At 60.8% G+C, this 1,389-nt stretch overlaps 1 protein-coding gene across 1 annotated transcript in view; it reads left to right on the top strand.

Moving 5' to 3' along the window:
• Positions 1-251: 251 nt before the first annotated feature.
• The window catches only part of TNNC2 (troponin C type 2 (fast)), a 2,432-nt gene continuing 1,294 nt past the window's right edge, over positions 252-1,389 (top strand). Inside the window, exon 1 of the mRNA XM_009994022.1 lies at positions 252-275. Coding sequence (XP_009992324.1) covers positions 252-275 — 24 coding nt within the window. The remainder of the gene's footprint in view (positions 276-1,389) is intronic.

Genomic DNA, 1,389 nt, shown 5'->3' with positions numbered 1-1,389 from the left:
CGCTCATCCCTCCTGGTGTCCCTGTCCTGGCCCAGCCCCAGGTGCGCCCGCCTGGGGCCACAGGAGCCTCTGACCCAGCACCTGGTACTGCAGGGCCCCGAGGTCCTGATACCCCAGTGCCCGCATGCTCCGGTATGCGATACCCTGGGATCTCAACACTCTGATACCCCAGTACCCGTACATCCTTGTATCCTGACACCCTCATACCCTGATATCCCCATATCCCAGTTTCTCAATACCCCAACATCCCGATGCCCCAGTACCTCCATATCCCGGTACACCCGTAACCCCGTACACCAACACCGTGGTACCCCCATACCCCACACCCAGGCTCCTGACACTGCTGAGCTGCAACCCCCCCAGACGTCCCTGGGCTGCTCTCACCCCGGCTGCCGTCATCTCAGCCTTATTTAGCTCCATGCTTGTTCCCTCCTCGCCGCTTTCTTGGGAATGTCTATTAATACTGAAAAACCAGCCCAGCTGCTGCCATCGCTCCGTCCCACTCACCCGCTGCCCTCTGCTCCGGCACCCTGCACCCTGCCTGGGCTCAGACAGGGACCTCTGTACCCCCCTGAGAGCAGGTGGGTCTGGGGGGCTTCTTCACCTGGGGAAGCCTCCTCTCACCCAGGGAATGGGGTTCCCAGGAAAATCAGGAGACAATAAAACCCTGGATGTCCCCAGTCCTGGGATCTTGCAGGACAGGGTGTTGTCAGCCTGACTCCACTGCAGCCCTGAGGCCCTGTGACACCCCCTCAGAGCACTGTGGGGCATAGGCTACTTGGCCACCATGTCTGCAAAGCCATTAGCCCCATCCACACCCTGGCAAAGTGGCTGGCATATGATGCACCGTGTGAAGCCAGAGCCTTTGAGGGGGCACCTGGGCACATTTCCCATTCTTCCAGCAGCGCAGGACTTTTTAGGGACCCAGGACCCCCCAGGGTACTGCAGGGGTGAGGGAGGGGATGTTGGACCAGGGACTCCATGCCAGGAACCTGCCCCAGTCAGGGGAGTGGACCATAGGGAAGCCCTGGCCCCTTGTCTGGGGGATGCTGATGGCTCCTGGGCTATTTTTAACCCCCTCCTTGCTAAGCCACCCCAGGCGGGGGCTGCTGCTGCAAGGGGGCAGAGCCATCCTCCTGCTAAGGCTCTGTTGTCCCTCCCCGGAGGGCTTGAATTTCTATCCTGGTTTCAGACCCACCTTTGATCCCCAGCTCTTGGCCAATAACACTTTGGCTAAATTAGGTAAAATGAGCCCATTGCCAATGAGCGGGGCCGGATTTCCACCGCAGAGCTGATAGGCTGCGGGGGCTGGGGGCCAGCAGCTGGGGACATGCTGGGTGGCAGGAGCACTACAAATTGGGGTTCCAGGGGCACCGGGGGCTCCTGGGG

Source organism: Chaetura pelagica, unplaced genomic scaffold, assembly GCF_000747805.2.
Source record: "Chaetura pelagica isolate M959 unplaced genomic scaffold, ChaPel_1.0 scaffold493, whole genome shotgun sequence".
NCBI classification, from domain to species: Eukaryota; Metazoa; Chordata; class Aves; order Apodiformes; family Apodidae; genus Chaetura; species Chaetura pelagica.
Note: the sequence above shows the minus strand (reverse complement) of the source record. Positions and strands in the feature narration are given on the sequence as shown.